This window comes from Uloborus diversus, unplaced genomic scaffold (genome assembly GCF_026930045.1).
Source record: "Uloborus diversus isolate 005 unplaced genomic scaffold, Udiv.v.3.1 scaffold_427, whole genome shotgun sequence".
Classification (NCBI taxonomy): Eukaryota; Metazoa; Arthropoda; class Arachnida; order Araneae; family Uloboridae; genus Uloborus; species Uloborus diversus.
Genome location: NW_026558601.1, coordinates 59,087 through 80,092, shown reverse-complemented (window position 1 = coordinate 80,092; position 21,006 = coordinate 59,087). Strand labels below are relative to the sequence as shown.

General features: G+C 32.5%; 1 protein-coding gene across 1 annotated transcript in view; it reads right to left on the bottom strand.

Moving 5' to 3' along the window:
- Window positions 1-2,228: 2,228 nt before the first annotated feature.
- Window positions 2,229-21,006, bottom strand: part of LOC129233456 (solute carrier family 12 member 8-like) — a 40,058-nt gene continuing 21,280 nt past the window's right edge. Inside the window, exons 6-15 of the mRNA XM_054867483.1 lie at window positions 20,595-20,796; window positions 19,772-19,859; window positions 17,352-17,498; window positions 10,564-10,836; window positions 9,605-9,806; window positions 8,901-8,983; window positions 8,706-8,823; window positions 7,883-7,940; window positions 6,193-6,396; window positions 2,229-2,299 (exon numbers count right to left, since the gene is read on the bottom strand). Of these exons, the coding sequence (XP_054723458.1) occupies window positions 6,225-6,396; window positions 7,883-7,940; window positions 8,706-8,823; window positions 8,901-8,983; window positions 9,605-9,806; window positions 10,564-10,836; window positions 17,352-17,498; window positions 19,772-19,859; window positions 20,595-20,796 (1,343 nt within the window). The 3' untranslated portion in view covers window positions 2,229-2,299; window positions 6,193-6,224. The remainder of the gene's footprint in view (window positions 2,300-6,192; window positions 6,397-7,882; window positions 7,941-8,705; window positions 8,824-8,900; window positions 8,984-9,604; window positions 9,807-10,563; window positions 10,837-17,351; window positions 17,499-19,771; window positions 19,860-20,594; window positions 20,797-21,006) is intronic.

The window sequence follows — 21,006 nt, the reverse complement described above, 5'->3', positions numbered from 1 at the left end:
TGGTGATATTAAGGGGAGAAGAGATGCGCCCCCCACCCGAAACTTTTTCAAATTTTGAAGCCTTAAAAACACGATTGTAAACTTTTTTTTTTGTTAAAATTTACTGCTCCGCCAGTTTCTTGAAATTAAAGCTCCGAAAACGTAATTTACGCCAACCTTCGATGGAAGGGGGAAGGGGGAGAGAGAAAAGGAGGGGGGGGGGCATTCTCTCGAAAAAATTTCAATCTGTTTAAACCGCAGTTTTAGAAGATTTTCGGTAATGTTAATGGGTGGAGAGATTCGGAGTCCTTCCATGGCAAATTTTCAAAATTAAATTCAATTAACGCAAACGTAGACTATTTTAAATGCTGTTAGAAGAGTAGAAGGTTTTGGAGATTCCCCCGAAAAATTTTCTGAATTGAAGCCTTAACAATGAAATTTTTGAGGATCTTCGGTAATATTTGGAGAACGACAGTTTCGGGACACCTCAGGGAGTTTTTTAAAAATTAAAGTCCGAAAGACGAAATTTATTCGACCTTGAATGATGATGAATGATTAATTGAGAGGGTGTTTCTCGGAGGTTACGTCGGGAGCACTCTCACAGCTTTTCGAAATTGCAGTCCTAAATACTTAGGTGTATGCCATCTTTAATGACATTAGGATAAGGGATGGGGTTTGAAAACGTTTTCGCGGGATTTTTTTCAAAACCTAAGTTTTAAAAACTCATTTCCAGGCCAGCTTTGGGGACGTAAAAAGAAGGGTTTGGAGTTCTCTACTCTTATTTTCAGTTTGACTACGTTCCTCCTATCTTCATTGTAAATTTCAATGATTGATAAACATATTGTGGTAATATTTTTTTCCAATTTTCCTCTGCCAAACACGATTATTTGCTTGGATTTTCCATAATAAAATTTTCAATTTCCTGCACAATATTTTTGTTTTCTTGCAATACAAGTATTTGCGGCCTTATAGGAAAAGGACTTTTAACATTTTGAACGGATGTGGTAATTTTCTGCGATACCTTAGGTCTCTACTCAACTTCATTTTATTTTAAATATGCCACCTGCATCTCTTGATCAAACTTTGATTTACTTACGATTTTTACATTCAAACATTTAGAACTTTTGGCGTGAGTATTCATTATAATACTTTGAATCTCTCTTTGCATTTAACTTTTTTTTCCCCCTCCATCTCTTTATTTCAAATTTATTTCAGCGACCAACACATTTTTCTCCACTTAGCAATGATTTTCAGGAAAACATTTTTCATCAAAAAAAAAAAAAAGTATATACATATGGGAATATTTCGGCGACCCCTATCCTATGGGCTGTTCTACTTATTTATGTATTTTTATTTTTATTTTATTATTTTTTTAACTTCAGAACCATGAAGTATGGTTTTGTATAACCAGGGCCGCCGAGAGACAAGGCGTGCAACATGTTAGTTTGGTCGCCTGTCCTCCCTCCCATTATTCAAATTTTACTCTATGCACAATGTTTTTAATTCGAGCCGAACCCATAGTTTCCGACTTGGCAGACATACGCACTGTGTAGTCTAGTGAAAAGTGTACTGTAAAGAATACTTTTTTTTTGCGTTAATAAAAATGTTTGAAGTGTACATTTCCGCTGCCGTTACTTACTCTTCATAAAAGAGAATCAAGGATGTTCCTAAATTCTATTTTAAGATTACATTTTCTATTCAAATTTGACAGAAAAAAAACTTTTTGTCACTATTATTTCACTTGTTCATTTATAATTACTATTTTAATTTTTTTAAACAACGAAGAGTTTTCCTTTTTCTTCGTTAATTGCATCGCTAAAATGAAATTGTCGGCCACACTTCTGAAAAAGGGGGGGGGGGGGGCTTGCTACGGCGACGGCCCAGAAAAGTACGCGGAAAAAGTATTATTAATGCTTCTATTTCTTGTTGAATGAGTTTAAATATTTTTTCTTTCCAAACTTCAAAAATTTCATGTTCTAAATAAAAAAAACCTTCTGGAAAAAAAAATCCCCCCCAAAAATTTTGATAGCGCAACTTGCGCCATAATCCCCCCCTGTGGGCACCCCTGATTTCAATTGCATTAAAAACTTCTGGCACCTACAACAGGTACTTACGCTGTTGTATTTCATTCCATAATGAAACCAAAATAAATGCATATAATGGTGTCTAAACATAAAAATACTCACACATATGTAAACTAATAATGTCCTACTGCAAATGAAAGCTTGACAATGAATATTTTGAATTCAATAAAACAGCAGTAACACATAAAATTGTCATTCAAGAGGTCTTTGCCAGCAAAGGCCAAAATAATATGAATCTGGAATAGTAAAAGAATAATAACTGCCACGGTTCAAAGCAAAGCATGAATTAAAACTAAGAAAATTTGCATTTTTCAACCTGAATGATGCTCAAATATCTTATTCCATTAAGCCTTATTATCATATCAAACGATTCCTCAGTATTGTAAAATGGGGAGAATCGAAACGAAACTTTTGAATCAAAAAAGAAATTTCCTATAAATATACAATTGGGTACTTTTCATCATTATTTTTTTTTTTTATTAAGGTAATACCATAAGGAGTTGATAAATTAAGTTTTGTCATTATTGAAGCACAATTGGCCAATTAGCAAGATTGAAAGTAGAAGACCAAATAAACTTCAAGTTTTCATCACCTTCAAATCTTAGCGTGTGAATACAGAGCTACTAGTGGTACCCACAAGGCTTTGCCGTAGTAGAAAAGGTCATTATGTTCGCCTGTATATTTACAAATAATGGATGATGAATTTCTCGCCAATTTGCTACGTTCATTTGCTCGCCCATGTTATGGTAACTTGCTCGTACACGTTATGATAATTTACTCACTATGTTTTGATAATTTGCTTGATAAAATTTCCTTAAAATTGGGATAGAAAAAGAACATGGGCATAGCTTTTCAAAAAATCGCTTTGAGGTGCCCATCTTGATGCTATAAACTAGTTTTGTGCTTTCATGAAAATCGGACGAATGATCTAGACGCTATGCGCGTAACAGATATACAGAAATCCAGACATCCGGGGACACAGATTTTCAGCTTTATTATTAGTAAAGGTATTATTAGGTTATATTATTTCAACCCCTACAGACCTAGTATCATGGATCCCAAACATGAACTTTAAACAGCTGTTAATCATTTATCAATTAAATTACAGTGAAACTTCAATAAGTTGAAGTTGAAGAGAAAGCGAATAAAATTCGAGCTATCAAAAATTTGGTTTATTGAATACAAAACCAAAACTGTGTAATTAAATAAAATACCCCCCACAGAAACTCATTAAATTTAAAATATTACTAAAATAGTGATAGAATAATGCAAACACAATCGCTTGACATAATGAATGCACAAAATAATTCTATAAATTTAAGAGTTTGAATAGGCAGGGAAACAAATTTGTAATTTTGTGTAGGATATAACAATTTTTATTAAACAAAGATATTAAACGAAAAAAAAATCTGCTTTTAAACATTGCTTTGAGTAGAAATTTGTTCTTTCATTAAATGTTGTAAAAGAACTTATTTTCCCGAGCCTTAATTTTTGTTAATTCATGAGCTGAAAATTTCGCGATTTTTTTAAGAAAAGAAACAAAAGTTAAAAGACTCCCTGAACCCCTAAAAGTTTGCAAGGCTTATATTTTTACAATTACGACAGGCTCGCAAAAATAGCGAAAATTAAAGTTTAGCGGAAATACATGCTTTTACAGTAAAGGTGGGCAATGTCGTTCTTTTGAATGATCCGTTCATCAGAGGTTCTTTCAATTCTTTTGATCCGCTCATTTAACTCGTTCATTCAAACGACTTCGTTCATTTAAAAAAGTTGTTGCAGGAGATCTCTCTGCATGACATACTCACGTACATTCGAAATGTTTCATTAGATCATTAATATACTTTGAAGGAAAAATTACTAAAATCATCTAAAAGTAAGAAAATATGCCTATGAAAAATGAATCAAAAAAACTTTATTCAGGTTTAGATGTATAAAGCAATTATAATTCATTCGTAAGATATTTCTCAATTGCTGGATGGTGAGATAGGTTTTCTATTCCAAAAATCGCAAGTTCCATTTAAGTATGTAACAAAATTAAGTTATTAAATTTTACTACAATATAAAAAAATATATAAACTGTCTGTGATGTCATAAAATTTGCAAAATTGAACTTATGTGAAATAGTGCACTGATTCTAAACAGAAATATACTATCTTCAGTGTAGTATGGTCACAGGTGAAAATAAAACAAAAAATAATTTTGAATGTGTACTTTTGATTACATTTTTAAAAATATAAAACACAAAATAAACAAAAGATAACTGCAAAAAAGAAAAAAAAAGAAAGAAAAAAAAGAAAAAGAAACAGACTGTAATATAAAACACGAGAATAAAGAAATGTGTATTAATACTATGTACGTTACATATACATGAACTTTAAAAAAATATTGTTTCACTAGCTGCGTCGCCCGGCTTTGCATGGTGCACCTTGAAAATAATAGTTATGTCTAGTGACCTGTTTTCAACAAGCAGGCTTGAAGAAGAAAAAAATCAGTAAAATTTTGCGGCAGATTGCGGGAAAATAACCAAAAAAGTAAACATTTTAAATCCCCCAATTGCAGGAAAAGCCTCAAAACAAAAACCAAAATTTTACTTCTTTATATTCGAGAAAACAAATGGCAACAGATCTTTCACACATTTGACGATTTTCTTCACGCTACAACTACAAATTTTAATAAAAGCATTGTTACGGAAAGTTGAGATGAAGCACTGAATAATAATTTGAATGGAGGAAAGCCTTCGAAAAATAGGGATTTTATTTTGAAATCTAAGAGTCATAATTAATAGTTTTTAATTGATATTTCCGCTAATTATTATCAAAGGATTATGTTAAATAGCCAAATATGAAGACGGGGGTGGGATCTTAGACCATATGGATGGTAATTGATAGCAGGGATATTACAGAAGATAAACGGATCGCCAGAAAAGTGATGAAAGGTATCTTTAGAAATAATTTTGGCAACAGAAAGTGTGAGAAGGATTTTAGCAGGTGCGTAATTCCAAGCATTTTATTAGTAACTCAAACAAGAAAACATTTCTAGTGGATACATTGGAAAATTGCAGATGAACTGCAACTGTTAAAGAAAAATTATGAATAAAGCAGAAAGTAAAAAAACTCCACATGAATATATTGTAATGCACTGAGAAAAAAGGAAATTTGAGGTTGATTAAGAGTTTAAAAATTGAAGATGAATGTAATTCAAAAATGAAAAGCGAGTTTTGTCACAAGTGTATCAATTCAGTGTTCTAAACTGCTCACCGTTCAAAAGAACGGTCGTTCATTTTTTAGGTGAACGAACGGATTCGTTCATTTTAAGGATTCGTTCTTTTTCACCCGTTCGTTCATGAATGACACATCCCTATTTTACAGTAGTCTTTGGATACTTTTAAAGCATCAAAATACCGGAAATAAATCTACTGTCCAGCAGCTCTCTCCCCCTCTTTTTTGACAAAAGTGGAATTATTTCATAATCCCGAATTCACAGCCCCTTCATTCCGTGAATTTTTTTCCATCCCATTTTGGCAATGCATTAAATTATAAGTTTGGTTTCCCCCATGTGCTGCTTTTTCTTTTCTAACAAAAGAAATTAAGTAAGCAATAATGTGAAACAAAAAGAAAAAAAAACATGCTAAATTTTGTGCCAATAATTGGTTTTAGAGATTTATTAAATCCACTTTGTCCAGACGCCTTTTGATACAATGCAATGGCGCTAGTATCTTTCTTTTTGTTCATCTTTTGTGCAGGAACAAAAAGAAAAAAGAAATTGAATTCGACTTATAGAGTTACTTTGGCAAGGTAACTTCGATGACAGTCATGAAATAAAATTCGACTTAACGAATATTTTGATTCGACGAAATTCGGCTTATCGAAAATAAATAACATTGATTCTCCATTCAGTTAGACCTGAATAAATCTCCTCTTTGGCTTATCGAAGTTTCACTGTAGTTGATTATTTTTGCAGATTTTGATACTAACAAATAGGGATAGGGGGTCTCAAAAATTTTAAGATAAGAGGGTTGAATAAAAATACAGCCCTTTTCAAATAAATACTAGAAATTGAAAAATATATGAATTAATTCATACTATAAATACTTGCACACACATATACACAAATGTAAGAAACAACTTACAAAATTGGCGTGAGTTCTAAAGGTCAGAGCACTTAATCGCTCTCAAGGTGTCCAGTGTGAGGGACACTTTCAATTGTTTTGGAGTGATGATAACGTTTTCTGGAAGAATAATCTGTGTTGTCCTCTGTTAATTGAGCAGCTTTTACTTCAACTTCTGGCAGTTCAGGGGCAACAATTATTTGGTCGTAATCAGATACTTTACATCTAAAATGATACACTGAGTTTTAACAAGAATAGTTAAAAACATATAAGACTAAACAAATAACAGAATATAAAATAAATACCGTTAATTTCAGGTGGTCAATGAGCCTCAGCGCTTTGACGTTTAAAAGTTAAATTTACTGAAATGCGGTGTTTCTGCCAATGCAGCGATTATGATTTTTTTTTATTTTAACATGCTGCTGTGTATCACTTGGCTATTCTTCCCTGCCTTTCCTTAATCGTTAGAGCAAGTGCAAATCCAATCCGACATTCAAGGATGAAAAAACAAAAATGGTTTCAAACATCTGATCCTCAGATCTGGAAAAAAAAACTGCCAAGCAAGTGATTTTTTACAGGATGCCTTTTTGGGATGGATGGCGATATAGAAGTTCCAAACTGATACTTTTGCAGGTTTTTTTTTCAAAATTTGATTTTCTCAAGACTGTTTTTTTCCCTTTCAGTTCAGAAACACATGTTCTTTCTTTTTTTTTTGAAAAAAAGGGTTCAAAAGTGAGTTGCGTTTTTTTCATTTTTTAGTGAGCAACTTTGTGTATGTCTTAGGCGTGATCCTTCTATCTGGTAGGTACCACCTTGCTCTCGATTGGAGAGATCTGCGGCGCTTGTGAGCAATTTTTTTCTCCCTATGCACTTTATGAGGACACCATATTTTTTTGCAAACATTATGGTACAACAAGCAATAATTGTAAACTATGTATATCAAGCACAAAGTAGCACATTTTTCTCGGATGACTTTTCACCCTAAAGTTCACTTTTTGGCTTTGCAAAAAAAAGAGTTCTTTGAAACTCCAAAACACATCTCTGCAATCAATTTATTAATTTGTGCTTGATATACGCTATTGACAATTGGCAAATGATGTAAAGATTTGATGATATTTTGAAGTTTAAGTAAAGACTAATCATTTTGACAAAAAAATTTAAGTTCATGGCGTACTCAAATTAAAGATCAATGTTTTAACAGTCCCATATTCATGTAATGTCTCTTTCCTATAACTTTTTATACCACACAATTCTTGGCAAGAATACATTTTCAAAGACTAACTCAGTACTTTTTTTCTCTTTTTCATCTTTCTTAAGTTCATGGTATACTCAAATTACAGATCAATGCTTTAACAGCCCCTTTTTCATGTACTGTCTCTTTTTCCTATAACTTAATATGCCATGCAATTCTTGTCATGAATATATTTCCAGATAATTACCAATATATTCTTTCTTGTTGGTTGATTTAAAATCCACTTTTTTAACCACACTTTTCATCTTCCTATCACATTTTTTTCTTTTAGTTTTCAAGTCATCTGAACAAATTAAGTGACCACTAACCTCCACAATTCCCCTACCTTTATTTTTGACATTCTCTGTAAATTTTAAGTAAAAATACAAATAGTTATTACATATTTTTCAGTTTAACATCATAAAATGCACAAAAAAATTTTTAATGCAAAACTATGCTATCTGCCAAATTATAACTCACCTTAAGCATCTGTAAAACACACTTTTTACCCAAGGGAAAAACCGAAATTCTGCTATACCTAAAGAAGAAATAGCATTTAGGTATATGCATATACTGTTAAATCATAAAAGTGAATAGTTAGACGGTTACAATGAAGCAAAATGCTGATTAAAGTCTATGCTAGCAAAAATGTTTTTCACGAGAATATTTGGGAAAGCGTTTTCAAGCAATCTATTTTCAAGTAATTTATTTTCTTGGTTAAATGCAGTAATAGTGTTGCAGATTCTTTTGATTCTGATGGCTTGCAAAACAATGATGCCAATAAAATCTTTTTTACTGAGGCAAGAAGAAAAACTTTGCAGACAGTTAACTTTGAATTGAAATTTGTGTCTTTTATCATAAATTGTGGTTTCACAGTTGTAGTCAAAATTAATTTTAATGTCAAGAAAATTAAAAACTTTACAATTAGAACAACTAGTTTTTTTTAATGTAAGGGAGATATGATAAACTTTTTTGCTGAAAAATTGGAGTAGTTGATACATAACAAATCATTGATACATCTGCCTTCGACCATAGAATGAAGCTTCCAGTGCCAGTTTCAAAGAAGTAAATATGAAAACTGATTAAAAAAAACAGCAAAAGAAATTTTTTTTTAGAATTAAATAAACTTTCATAGTTTTGTTTCCCAACAGTATGGAACACTCCATACTTAGGATTTGCTTTACAGCAATAAATTTGCAATGCACTTATTTAAGTTCATAACATTTTTTATTCAAGAGACACTTCCTGCTATCATAATCTGAAACTTCTATGCATTCCATGACAAAGGATTTTAAAGATTTACCTCGAAAACTTCCTGGATTCACCTGGCCAATGTAAAACCACAAAGCAATAACAATTACAATTGAAGCTAGTGCATATATCCAATGGACTAAAAACATCATTACAACTTTTATTATTGCCTGAAATAACAACAGCAAACTCAGATATATTGTAATAATGAAAGTTATCATAAATATCAGTAACATATTAAACTTACCCCTAAAAGAGACAACCACCTATTACAAAATACAGTATACCACCTCTTTTGCTTACTTCCTATTTCCTGCTGAATCAATTTTCCTGTAAAACAAAAGTTTTAATTTCAAATTTACATTAAAAAAAATACAGTAAACTCCCAATTATCTGCGGAATTGAGTGGCACAAGTGCCGCGGATAGCAAAAACAGCAGATAAATCGCAAAAAGGCTAAAATGAGAGACTAATAAGGAAAAAATTGTTGTTCTTTAAAATCTTGGCTGTATTGATGCATAATACTTTCTACAAACGGTGAAAATACATGCAGAACAGTAAAAATGCTTTGATTTTTTACCCAACAGAACTTAACACCAATAAAGAACATATGTATGTATGATGAAAAAAGCACAATAAATAAATAATCAAATAAATGAGTAAAACAAAAATAACTGAGTTTAAATTTACAATTTTTCAAAACAAAAAAAAAAAAAAAAAAAAACCGTTGGTGTTTCTTTTTTGCTAAAAATAATACATGTTCCTGATTTTTAAATCAGTTGCAGATAATCAGGAGTTAACTGCATTTAGCATACTTTTCAAATTATTCTTTCAGTTAGCAATAAAAGTAACTTTTCTTGAGGACTATAAAAAAAGGCAATAAGGGTTTTTCAAACTGAAAAAGTTGCTGCAAATTCAGCAAAAGTTGCTCTGTGAAGCTTATCCAAATTACCATTGTCAAGAACATTAGCAGGAGCCTGATGAGTACTCTTTTGAGAATCTTTACTTTCAACGCTACGTATAGAGCTGTGCTCATCTGGAGAGGTCACTGGTGACTCTGTTGCAGATATACTGATGCTGCTACCTTCACGAACCAGTCCTCTTTTATGATGGGGAACTCTTTCAGGGAACAATTCATCTAAATCAGCATCAACCTGCAACCATAAAATGAGTTGCATACAAATTAATATAAACTAAACTCGTAAAAGCAAAGCTAAGGGGAAGCATACAAAAGATTTTTTCTAGGGTTAGAAGGAAGGAGGAATGCAAGAATATTTCTAAACAGATAAGATTCAATAACTTTCTCTTCAAATCAAGGATGGATACAAGGGGGTGGCGATGGGGAGATCGCCCCTCCCTTGAGGGACTGTCCACAAGGGTGCCCATATGCTAAATTTAAAGGGGGGCTCAAAAATTTTCCTCATGATTTAGAAAAATATTTTCCCCGTAGAAACCGATTTCAGTACAGATTAGACATAATAAAATTTGACATTTTTAATAACTTATTCATTAATAGCTGAAAAAGAAATTTTTATAGATTTTTGCAAAGAAAAAAGCACTAAAAGCAAGGAATTTCTCATTTCAAAGGGGGGGGGGGGGCTTGAGCCCAACTTGCCCCACTATATGGGCGCCCTTGACTCTCCACTGGTAATTCGATATGGAAGTTCTAAAAATGCAATTTCAGACAATCTTTGATATGATAAAGTTACAAGAAGAGAGGTTTGAGACTCTCCCCCAGAAATGTTTCAGAATTGAAGTCCGAAACATTTTCAAACTTGGATACGTAGTAAAGAACTGATAAAATTGCCCCTCCCTTAAAAAGTTTCTGGATCCGCCCTTGCTTCAAATCATTTGAGATGTAATTTAATTATCATTTAATATATGTAAAATCTAAATAAAAGTCATCTATACCTTATTTTCTGTAGTAGAGCCATAAATTGCCATTCTACTTCTGTCTGTAACAAATGAGGGACTTTGAAGACCTGCATAACGCTCTTCATATCTCTTTTGTATATCAAATGTCATGGCAAGAGAAAAATAAGCATACTCGACTGAAGCATATGTCAGTAGAAAAGGAATAGTTACAATAGGTGCTAAGGTGTTGATGCTTCCAACGAGTACAAATATAAAAGTAACCATAGCAAAAAGAATTAGAGCATAAATTGGCACTTTGTTTGGTCCTTTCTGAAAAAGATGAAATTTGCATTTTAATAAAATAAAAATAATTTTTTAAAAAATCAAACAATTTTCTTTCATTGAATTTCATTACACACATTTTTCAATTGAGGCAGCAAGTTGCTATAAAAATGAGCAATTACAGTAAAACCAACTAATACATAATCTATAAACTAAAACACTTTTCTCATGAATGTAAGAAAAAAGGAAGAAAGTAAATAAATTCAAATTCGGTTATCTATTAGTGCTCGACCGATGGCATTTTTTTGGCGAATGGGCCGATGCCGATTGTTGGCCGATTGTTCAAAGATGGCCGATGGCCGATTGTTTTCTCCAAATGGCCGATTGCCGATGTCGTTGGCCGATGGCAAAAAAGAAATCTAACGAAAATAAATTGATAAGATTGTCAGAGATTTAAAGGATCATTTATTCATTTCACTTTACTTCCTTTCTACGAATAAGGACTTGTAATCAAAAAAAAAATCAAATTTCGACCTAATTTTTATTTTACGATCACTCAATTTAAACTTCACAAGTTTTTCAAAACATCTGTACACGCATATGTACCTAAGAACATATACATTTCCAAAATATCCATTTTGAACACTTCCTCAGTTAATTATCGCAAGTTCTCTCGTGATGTCTTCATACGCGTAAACTTGCATCATTCAGAAACGTTATGAAATAGTAAGTTGAAAACTCAGACGTACGTATTAGCTACCAGTTTGTTTGGCCCTCTTGGCTTACATAAGAGGTTTTCCATCTCCAGCTCAGTCACTTTCCTATGCCGGGCTGATGAGTGCTAATAAGCACGAAACTGCAATCCTCGGCTGGAAATGACTGAGCTGGCGGTGTATTTCATGTATTTCTGCTTTAGCCCTAGCTAATGGGCGGTAATTTACTGAATATACGTATGTAGTATGATCTAAAAGTTCGAGGACAAGCAATATAAAACCTTACCCTGAATAGTTCACATTACTGAGCACATCTATCTACAAGATAATCATCTTGAACGACTATGCACTTTTGCCAACGTTCGTATAGATTTTAGAAGCACTTCTGGCAGCCATTTTTCGCAACCTCCTGTAAGGCCTTTTGCGCTGCTGCTTTAACATCATCGTGGGGAAGAAGACGACTTTCATGTTGAGGATGCACGGTTTGATTGATCAATGCTCTGATATGAAAAACAAATAACATAACGTTTCGTCGGACTTACCTCCGTGTGACTCTTACCTGTTCCCAGCAAAAAAAAAACATTTGCATGGACGCCGCTTTCTTCCATCAGGAGAAGATAAAGCTGTATCATAGTAGGTTGCGAAAAATGCTTCCAGGAGTGTTTCCAAAAGTTATATGAACACTGGCAGAAGCACATAGTCCCTCAAGGTGACCCTTTAAAGGTGGATGTGTTTCGGTAATGTGAACTATGCCGGGTAAAGTTTTATACAGCTTGTCCCCGAAATTTTGGATTGCACTACGTACAACCTATATAGGATGTAGTTATGCTTCTCTTTTTTGGCTGTTGTATGATGATAGAAAAAGAACAACAGCCAAAAAAAGAAATAAAAAAGGAAGAAAACAAAGACACTGTTTAATAATCAACTGATTTGTTTTTTTTTTAATTGAACATATAACTAAGATTTCAGCAATATTGTAATAATGTATGGATTATGTACACTATACATAGTTGAAAAACTTAAAATTATGTTGTTTAACCATTCATAAAAAAAATTAATTTAAACAAAAGTATGAAACCGTCAACAAATTACGCAATTAAAGTGGAAAGATTGCACATAGACATTTTTTAGTCATGAAATTAAACAAAAAAGGTAACATATAAATTACAATATTAAATCACAATAGGAATATTTTTATACTTATTTAAAATTTATGAATAGAAAAATTTGCATTTTTCATAAAAGTTATAACAGTGACATAATTTTTTCTGAAAAAAGAAATAGCCATGAAAAGAGTGAGACTCTTAAAACGCAGCTACAATAAGCAAACTCGATATTTACTCCAAGTTAATAATAACTGAATACATATACTACTTGATCTGCACATATAATATTGAACAATTTGATTGTTTAAAATCTTTTATGAAGCACTACAAAGAAGTTCAAATAAAATTTTTCAATTTAACAATAATTTGCTGAACTTGATTTTATAAAAATACATAAAAATAGTTACTTACAACAGAAAAAAAAATCGATCGCTATTAATGATGCAAAAAAGATGATGCTTTACAAAATATAGATGAAATAAGTATAAGAAATACGCAAGATGACATTTCTTGACCAAAATGAATAACCGCTAATTATTTCAGAAATGCTTGAAACGACGAGGATGGGTTAGGGGGGTCACTCTCTGATTTTAAAGTAACTCACAACGTTAAACTTCGGCCGCAACTTCGACTTAATTTTTTTAGTACAGAACCGCTACCACCAACGTCTCGGAAGAGTTTCTGATTCTACTTCAGCACTTCCGAAGAAAAAATTCAAAAGTCCCTTTGATTTCCGAATTATGTCAGCATTCAAAACGTCTTTAATCAATTTCTTACATTAATGCTCTAAATTCTTCCTAAACAATAGATTAAGTTTGAAAAAAAAATCTCTAATTTTATGAATGGTGTTAGTTTTAAACAACTCGGAAGTGCAAACTAGAGTTTAATTTCAGAAATACAGGGAGGGGGAGGATGGCATGCAAGTGTTCTAAAAATTACCTTCGGTTCAACGGGAATCTAACACAATGACACAAAAACCGGTTTCGCCATCTCATGTTTGTTTCCATAGTTTCCAATTCGGCAATATATCACCAAATGATCGTCAGTCTGAGATGCTATATTAGTTTTTTATTGAATTAAGTAATTAATAGCCACAAAAAAATGAGTAAATAGTCTTTTTAGATCATCCGATCAAAAACAAAAAGGGAAGTGCACAACTGGAACGTACGCACACCCCCCATGCGAAATTTTAACCTTCTACATCTTACCATTTTTGAGTTATGACTTATGAGAGAGATATACGTACATCCAGCCGCAAGAAACAACGCAATAATTAACTCGTTTGGTACCTGAATGCAGTATTAAAAACTCTTTCAGGGGTGACTAAAATAGAAATTCATACTGAAGTTTAAATAAACAACTTTATATGAAAACAATAACTCTCTTTACTTTGCATTAAAAAGTAAAACAGCAAAGGTCTTTTTTTTCTTTTTTTGAAAACATCGGCCAATTCCATCAGCTTTTCGATGTTTTTAAGGCCGATGGGCCGATGTTTCCTCCAAGTTAGCATCGGCCGCCGATGTCGATGCTGATGGCTTAAATTGTTGAACCATCGGCGCCGATGCATCGGTCGAGTCCTATTATCTATGTCTTATTCAAAAAGTAATAAACATAAGCTTCTAAACTCTCTAAACACAGCAAAAGCTTTGTTGTTTTAAATAAACTGAAAAACTAGTCCATATACAACTCACTAAATTAATCAAAGAATTTTAAACAAGGAAAAAGTTTGGCACAGTACAGATAATTTATTTCTGATGTTAATAAATCTAATCCAAACAAATCAATGATTAAATTAATCAAATCAATGGCTAAACCATATTAATGGTTTATCTATTATGTATGTTAGCCCTTATGGTGTAAACCATATTATTGGTCCACATTGAAGATACAGTGAAACTCTAGTAACCCAACACCAAGGATAACTCGACTACCCCGATAAGTCGACATCTAGTTTTTTTATGGTTGGCTCAATGCTAACTTCAATGGATGCAAATCTCTCTCACACACATTTGCAGGAACCTCTATAAGTCATATGCACTTGGCATTCTAGTCCACTTTTTGCAACCATCATTCTTTTGCATTGAACATTGTCGAGAATTTAAGCTACGGTTTCTTGGTCAGTCACTCGATTCTTTTCTGGAAAAAGAGCTCTTTTAGAGAACTAACCCTTATATCCTTTGAGTAAGCCACCTCATTCTGCGTTGCTAGAGCAATCTTAAGGATAAAAAAGGGTCAGACTATTATATCTAGGGGTATCTCCAAGAAAACTGTGGCACAACAACACATATTTTTCAAATACTTGGTGAGCAGGACTTTTTATCTTTAATAGACCTAACTGACAAGGAGCTCTTATCTCATTATAAAATTTATGGATTTATTTCTTCATGAGGTATTAAAATACTATTTATTTTATATGTAGGTTCCAAGGAAAAACAGAAAAGAAAAATCAGTCAGTGGAATTTATTTTTTTAGCGGGAATAGTAAGCACTAGTAAGAAAGTGATACAGAAATCTCTTTAGGAATTGAAATTATGAAGCACCGGGGTTAGTTGACACCCACTTAAGGTTCTACTATACTTTGTTCAACTTGCTCCGCATGAGAACGTAAATTAAACAAGACAGCAGATGTAATTTTTCGCAATGATTTTTAAACACAAATATGGTAGCTATTGCATTTTATATGATTTTGTGAGTCAACATTAAAATAAAAACGAGAAAGGAATAAGTGTTTCTTTTCCAAAGGCAGATAAAAATTTTCAACAGTATCCATAGGTTGTCTAAAATTACTTAGCAAACCCTTGGTATATAGCGTAATGAATATTCTAAGCTTTTGGATGTTGTTATAATAGAGTTGTGTTTCACCATATTTTTGCAACACTAAACCAATGTGAATTACATTATGCAAAGAGATTCTATTTCGAACTTTGGCATTTGGATTACTATTTATTCATTTCTTTATTTGCCATGACATGCTCAATTTATAAAAATTACATTACTTGCTATTTGTTGTTATTAAAACCATTGAAAAGGATGTACAGTCGAACCTCGTTAAACTGCCAACCTTAGTCATGGGCCAAAAGTTGGCAAAAGTCGAGGGTGGCAGTTTAAAAATTTTCTCTCAAACATGTATAAATGCCTGTTTTCATGAAAATAAATTTGAAGGCATGTGTTTTCTTCCTAGATGAAGTTTGAAAAATTACAGCCATTGGATTTCCTGCAGTGCGTCACGGATGGTTCTTTGCAGGGACAGACTGGCTGACTTTGGCCTAGTTGGCAAAAGAATATTTTGGCCCACCTCTGTAAATTAAAAAGTTTAATTAAACAGTACCGGCTCTTGATTCTGCCGAGTCGAGCAAAGACATTAAGCTACCGCTTGTTCTTATTTTCCTTTAAGTTTCTAAATCAAGTTTTAAAGTTCTAAAAAAAGAAAATTGTAAAACGTAAAATAAAGCTAACACTGAAACATTTTGTATGCTCCTTGAAAGAAGGATACTAATGATTATTAGTCTAAAAAGGGACATCTTAGGGCTTCTATACTGACAGCACAGGAAGAACACGAAGAAATGGAGGAATCAGGTAAATCCCTCCGGAAATTTTTTGAAATTGATTGATGTACATAGGCCTAAGGAGTAAAGACTCCAGAGAAGGGTTTTTAGTTCCCTCACAAGCGATATTTTCAAAGCTGATGGTAAAAACCGCAATTTTACAATTGTCGATATCGTTAGAGGAGAGGGAAAAGGAGGGTCGTCCCTCTTCCCCCACGATTTTGTTTTCTTAAATTCATGAGTACCAAGTATACTCGACCCAATTTTACTATGGGGAATCCGGCGACTCTCCTTCGGAATTTTTTTGACATTGAAATTAAAAAAAAACATATTGGAAACATTAAAAGGAAAGGTTACAGGTTTCCCCCGAGTGTTTCCCGCAACATTTTTTAGGAGAGTGACGTGCCCTTACGCTTTTAAGCTAACCTTTGACCCTTAACTTTTCACAATAGCGAAATTTTTTTCAAAAGGTCAAGATTCACACAAGCCTGTCCTTGAAACGTCACTCTCTAATTTCAATCACTTATCCACAAGAATCTGATCAGAATAAATCAATGTTTTTTGTATTACCTTTAAAGCTAATCATCAAAAAGCTTTTCAATATTTTAAAAATAATTGCTATCGAAAACACTTGAATTTTGTTTGTATCTAGTATACCAAAAAGTAAATGAAGCACCTTTTTTATTTGACAAAAACTTCTCTTAATAAGTACCCTTTATCTGAAAGCGCACTGCCCCTTTTTGTTTTGGAGGAAACACAAGATGCCTCTGGGCGTTTGTTTTCCTGAAAATGAAATCAATTTTAGGCTATAGTGCAGGAGAAAGGGTTACGGTGCTCTCCCATGAAACTTTCAAACCCAAAATTTAAAGCTATCTTCAATGAGTTTACTTTAAGGGAATGACAAAGGTTCACTGTAATAATCAGAGGTGCCAGATGTGTGCCCTTCTCCGTCTTAGAATGCAAAGACGGAGCCAAGGAGCATATTGTAAATAAAAGCATTAAAGCAGAGCCACATTTTTCACCACCTTTCTTGACTAACTAAGAGGGTGGCAGTTTTTTTGGGGGGTGGTTTAAGGAGGTTCAACTGTATTCTTTTTTTTCATGTTTTGTTTTTTTCTTTTCCATTTAAAACTTTTCTAAGAGCACATAAAGAAGCAAAACAATTAATTAGTTAATAATCAGGATGGAAAAAAAACTTACTCCCTTTCCTAAAAACCGCATTAAAGGAATGACATTTTCATTTGCCATGCTCTGAATTATTCTTGGTGTAGCATACAGAGATCCTAAGCATGCAGACATAGCTGATATATAAAGAGCAGCCAGCAAAAGAACTCCAATAGCTGATACCTAAAAAAAATATAAAAATATTGCATGACAGCAATACAGAACTCCTTTCCTTCTTCAATGATGCATGTTTTTACTAAAATATTTTCTAAAGTTTTACATTTATGTACAACAGAAAATATCTTTTATTCACTAACGTCTTACTAGTAGTAAAATTAACATTTTTTTCATTAAAAATGTACTATCAATTATATTTTCACTTGAAAATTTTTTCTTCGTGAGTTTGTACAATGTCATAACCAGGGGTTCCAGACGAGTGAATATATTCCCTCTAAGGTGAAAGCATGGTGCCTGAAGATGCAACACAGGCCAGGAAATAGAGCAGAGGAGCCGAAACAGCATGCAATCACAGAAAGACTTATTGCGCATGCGCTTTTGCCTTAGACATACATTCAACCACCTCAATATGGCGGACAAATGATGATTGCGTTTATGTGTCTTTCACATTGAATGAAGTACACTATTGGATTAAAAACCAATTTTTCTAGGATTAATTATCCGAAATTACAAGTAAGTACAGCTTTTGATCACTTTGTAGCTTTTAGGGTTTTCAAACACAGTTAAAAGTTTTTAAAAGTGCATTTATTGCTTTTCAGTTACCGTTACTGTCTTTTAGTTTCAGTTTACCATTACTATTGTGAAATTTCCATCATTCAAAACGCTACTAAAAATATCTCTCATTATTTTCTTGAGTACTCGATAAGCAGCTTTTATAATTCACCAAAAAAAAAAAAAAAAAAACACTGGTAATAAGGTTATCAATAATCAACAAGTGAGAACCTTAATAAAAATGATTCTTGAGCTTCGTAGATTATAACAGAAAGCTAGCGAAAAAGAAAATCTCTCTTAGTCTAGCTCCTTTTTTTTTTGCTTTTTCATTCAAATGTTAGAATCATTTCCTGTTATTGGTTAATGTCTCGATAGCGTTAGAAATTTCTTCTGGTTTTTTAAGTGTCGAAAAACTTTATGTGCATTTTATTTTGTTAATCTTGATTAACGTTTATCAAAAGATTTTGTTTTTCCGTAACTGTAATATCCCTGAATATTTTTGGCTCTTCTTGTAAATAACCCATAAGTACAGCTATGCTTCATTTTCGGAATGCGTCATGTTTTAATCAATGTATAATTTCTCACATTATTTAAATAATTACTCATCTTTAAATCATAACGTATTTGTGACAGATCTTTGTTACTAAGTAAAGGGGTAGATATTTATTGTTTTATTAATTTTTAACATTACATGTTTTTAACGGTCCCAGAGTTATTATTATTAATATTATTTATTTTATGAATTTTTAAGAAAACGATAAAGATTTCACTGGTCCGCAAAGTTTTTCATTTGCTTTTACCGCACCCGTGGGTCAAAAGAGGTTGAGAAACACTGAGTTAGAGCAAAATCAGATGAATTAAAGCAATGAGCACTTCTTAACTATGTTGAAAGCTCTGAAATATGATCAAATGCTGTAATTACATGTTTTAATCATTTCTAGTACCGAATTCAATGTAAAAAATGTCCAAAACGAAGAATATTATAAATCAAAACAAAACTTAAAAAAAATAAAAATAAATAAAAAATAAAAAAATACACAACTGCATTCAAAAACGCACACAATACGGGGAAGAGGGGGGGAGGTATCTTTAGTAAGGGTGCCATTTCTCTCTCTGAAGGTTCCTTTTTTTCACTCTGGCTGTCTATTTTTTAAAAGGTGCCTGTTTTTCATCCTATTTAGAGGTGCCATTTCGGCTCCGTATTGGGTGCCGCTGATGAACAAGCGTTTCTCCCCTGAAAGGTGCCGAATGCATCCTGTAGTTTTAACAGTGTAAAAATCGTACCTCTATATGTTCACTAGTCACACATGGAAATATATCACACACAAGTTTAAAATTAACTGGAAAATTTCTTCCATACACACACACACACACACACACACACACACACACACATATATATATATATATATATATATATATATATATATATATATATATATCATAAATGGCATAATTCAGATTTTCATAATTGGGCCATTTTATGGAAAATAAGAAATCAGCATAAAAATATAAAACACACTTTATACTATCATGTTATATGTCATTTTATTAACCAGAAAAGCAACATAGGAGGTGATGAGAAAAACCGCTTTTTCTTCTGATCTTGTTGAAACAAACCATGTGAATTGAAGAAAATACTTTTCAAGGTGTTTCCATATTTTTCTTCACTTCCTGAAAAGATTTCTGAATGGTTCATTATCCAATCAATAGAATATATATCTTACTTTTTCAGCAATCATGTAATCTGTCTGCAATGCCCATCGTTGGCATGTCGCACCCAATCCGACAACGAAAATCATATAGATAAAAAAGCTGTAAAAGAAATGACATGCATATGAGTATCAACACTGAATGATAAAATTCGAAAAATTTAAATGCAAGAATAAAATGTTGCACACAAGAAAAATTATGCCGGCAAGATATTATACGTTCTATAACAGCAAGCTCCAAAAAGAAAAAAAGCATGCAATGCCAAGGGATTGCAAGCTTTGAATTCAAGGATCCCTGCTTTTTAGGTGCTCCAAACGGTAAAATTTATTTTAGCCGAGGGCTAAAACTGTAAGGTTTGACTACAGCCCCCAAAAAGTATTTGGTCAAGGGTCTCTTGATATCTTAATCGGGTTCTGAATGCATGCAAAATAGAGGCAAGTTCTTCCTGAGAAAATTTCAATTTTTTAATTAATCAAGTCATAAATTATAATTTTCAATTGGAATAAATATGATAGCTTTCTGTAAATTTAAAAGTCTCCTTTTTTGTTTTAAATTAATTCTTAAACACAAAAACATAATGAAAACAAATGTAAATTGAGAGAACACCCTCACATGATTCATGAATATATTATTGTTAAGTAACTTTTGCACTGATTACTCCTTTGTAGCCTTAAAATAACTATTTTCTGCATTTTCTTGATAATTCATACTTTATTTATGTTGTTTCTTCAGTTCAATCCCATCCTAATTGCAAAGGGCTTTGAAATTTTATTGAGAACAATTAAAATAATTAGTTTCTGTAAAAAGATGTTTTATATGATAATCTCTAGAAATTACCTAGTACCAACGGAAGCTAACGTTCCAACTGGTATATCTTTGGATGGATTATGAAGATCTCCACTCATGTTTATTCCGGCCAATACCCCAGTCATAGCAGGGAAAAAAACACCAAAAACAGTGAACCAATTTTCACCATCTTGATAAGCAGGACCAGTGTTATTCTTGAAGTTTGTTAAATCATATCCAACCACCCCATGAGCTGTAAAGATTTGAGTTATTCATTTAAATGGAAACAAAAACATCACCTCTGTAAAATAAAATCCTAGATTTCAACTTTTTAAAATCAACATTCAATATGCTTGTTTAAAATATGGGATAAGGATTCTTAAAGCAATTATTGAAATATTAAATACATTAAGAGAGAATCAAGGGCGGTTCTGGAGCTGGTGTCTGGAAGGAGTATGGAATA